Raw genomic sequence first — 1691 nt, 5'->3', positions numbered from 1 at the left:
ATATAGATATATTTATTTATATATATATTAAATATCCAAACGGACTTCAATCTACCTAAAAACTATGAGGAATGTTGGTTGGTTCGTTCATAGGGTCAGAGTCTTCATTCTGGTCCAACCGTCCAATAGAACCACAGTATATTGTGAGTTATAGTCCATTGTCCAGAGCAGTCTCAGGTACTCTGGCTACGGTTATCCAATAGCTGGTATTTTGTTTCGTCATTTGGAGTTTACAAATGCATTACTAGCGGAGTTACTAGATAGTAGAGTAATTTACTACAAAGAGTACAAAAAGTACGAAAACTCAAACGACAAACAGACAGTCAAAGTGTCAAACAAGGGCAACAAACACACTCTCTGAGAGTAGAGTCACTACTCACACAATTTTTTTCCTACCCCATGTCCCTCTAAGAAAAATTTGCCTCAACGGACTACCGTCCCTAGGACAGGCCGGCTGACTCCTTTGGTTGGTACATTTAGGTATATCAAGTTCTGCTCATATGTTTATTGGCCACCTTTTTAATGTGCAAAAATAGAATAGCCAACCAGGTTTTAGTATTTAAAACATAATTAATTTCAATTGGTTTAATTTATTTAGGCGGCACAATATTTACACCATTTTGCGAACAAACATTGAAAAACACACAAAACACGTATTAGGTGGGTATTTTGCACATACACATCCCTCTCTGCGGTGCGCGTTGTGATGGTGAACCACACGCACAAATTACAGCCCCTAATGATTCAGAACTTTCCCTATTTTATCAATGGGCTCGTGTGTAATTAATTTTGATACTGATATGTACTACATAGTGAGTACATACACATAATATTTCTTTTCGCTTTTGTTTCGAATTTTATAAAAAAAGAAAAACACCGTGATCTATTTATATGTATGTAAATACTATGTGAATTCATTTGTACATACGTCATACTACATACACTTAAAAAAATAATATTTTTGCTTTTTTGGTTTTGTTTTATAGAAAAACAAAATCATAGTTGACTTATCGAGAGTGTGTTCATTGTTCAAGTGTCGAGTGTTGACACCACGCGACCGCGAGCAGAGACAAATTCGGAAATTCCACGAATTCTCTCTCATATATTTTTCCCTCTTTCACTTTGTATGGAGCCCTTTCTTGTGCCCCGTTTGAACGAACCAAAAACAAACTTTTGAGAAAGTCAAGAAGTAAACATTGAATAGCATCGTTAACGCGTGCCACAGTCCACACACCACACAGTTTACTAACATATAAATACAGTTTATGGAACATCCGAGCTCACCGCGCAAACAGATAACGATGACCAAAGAAGAAGAGGTTGCCGCTGTGCAAGCTAAACTAGCGACTATAAATTCCGACTGTGATAAGTCTGTACCTTTGGGTATTCAACGTATCATAACACCGCCCAGACAAACTGAATCACCTCTACACACTAAAGAGTTCGATGAGAGGTTCTATCGAGCTGTCCATTACTGTCACGTGGGTGATATTGATGGTCTGAAGAAGGTGCTTGAGGAGGGATTGGAAGTCAATCACGGTATGTTTCTTTGTATTTGGCGAATCGGACGTAAATATATTTCGACAGTAACGATAGCACGAGAATATATATATATATATATATATATATATATATATATATATATATATATATATATATATATTATATATATATATAATATATATATATAT

The 1691-nt window shown here is 35.8% G+C and overlaps 1 protein-coding gene across 1 annotated transcript in view; it reads left to right on the top strand.

Annotated features, from left to right (window-relative positions):
• The first annotated feature begins 1231 nt into the window (after nucleotides 1-1231).
• SARC_04206 (hypothetical protein) overlaps nucleotides 1232-1691 on the top strand; it is a 14728-nt gene continuing 14268 nt past the window's right edge. Inside the window, exon 1 of the mRNA XM_014301986.1 lies at nucleotides 1232-1539. Within this exon, the coding sequence (XP_014157461.1) occupies nucleotides 1266-1539 (274 nt within the window). The 5' untranslated portion in view covers nucleotides 1232-1265. The remainder of the gene's footprint in view (nucleotides 1540-1691) is intronic.

The sequence above is a fragment of the Sphaeroforma arctica genome, assembly GCF_001186125.1.
Source record: "Sphaeroforma arctica JP610 unplaced genomic scaffold supercont1.229, whole genome shotgun sequence".
NCBI classification, from domain to species: Eukaryota; class Ichthyosporea; order Ichthyophonida; genus Sphaeroforma; species Sphaeroforma arctica.
This window is presented reverse-complemented; position numbering and strand designations above follow the sequence as displayed.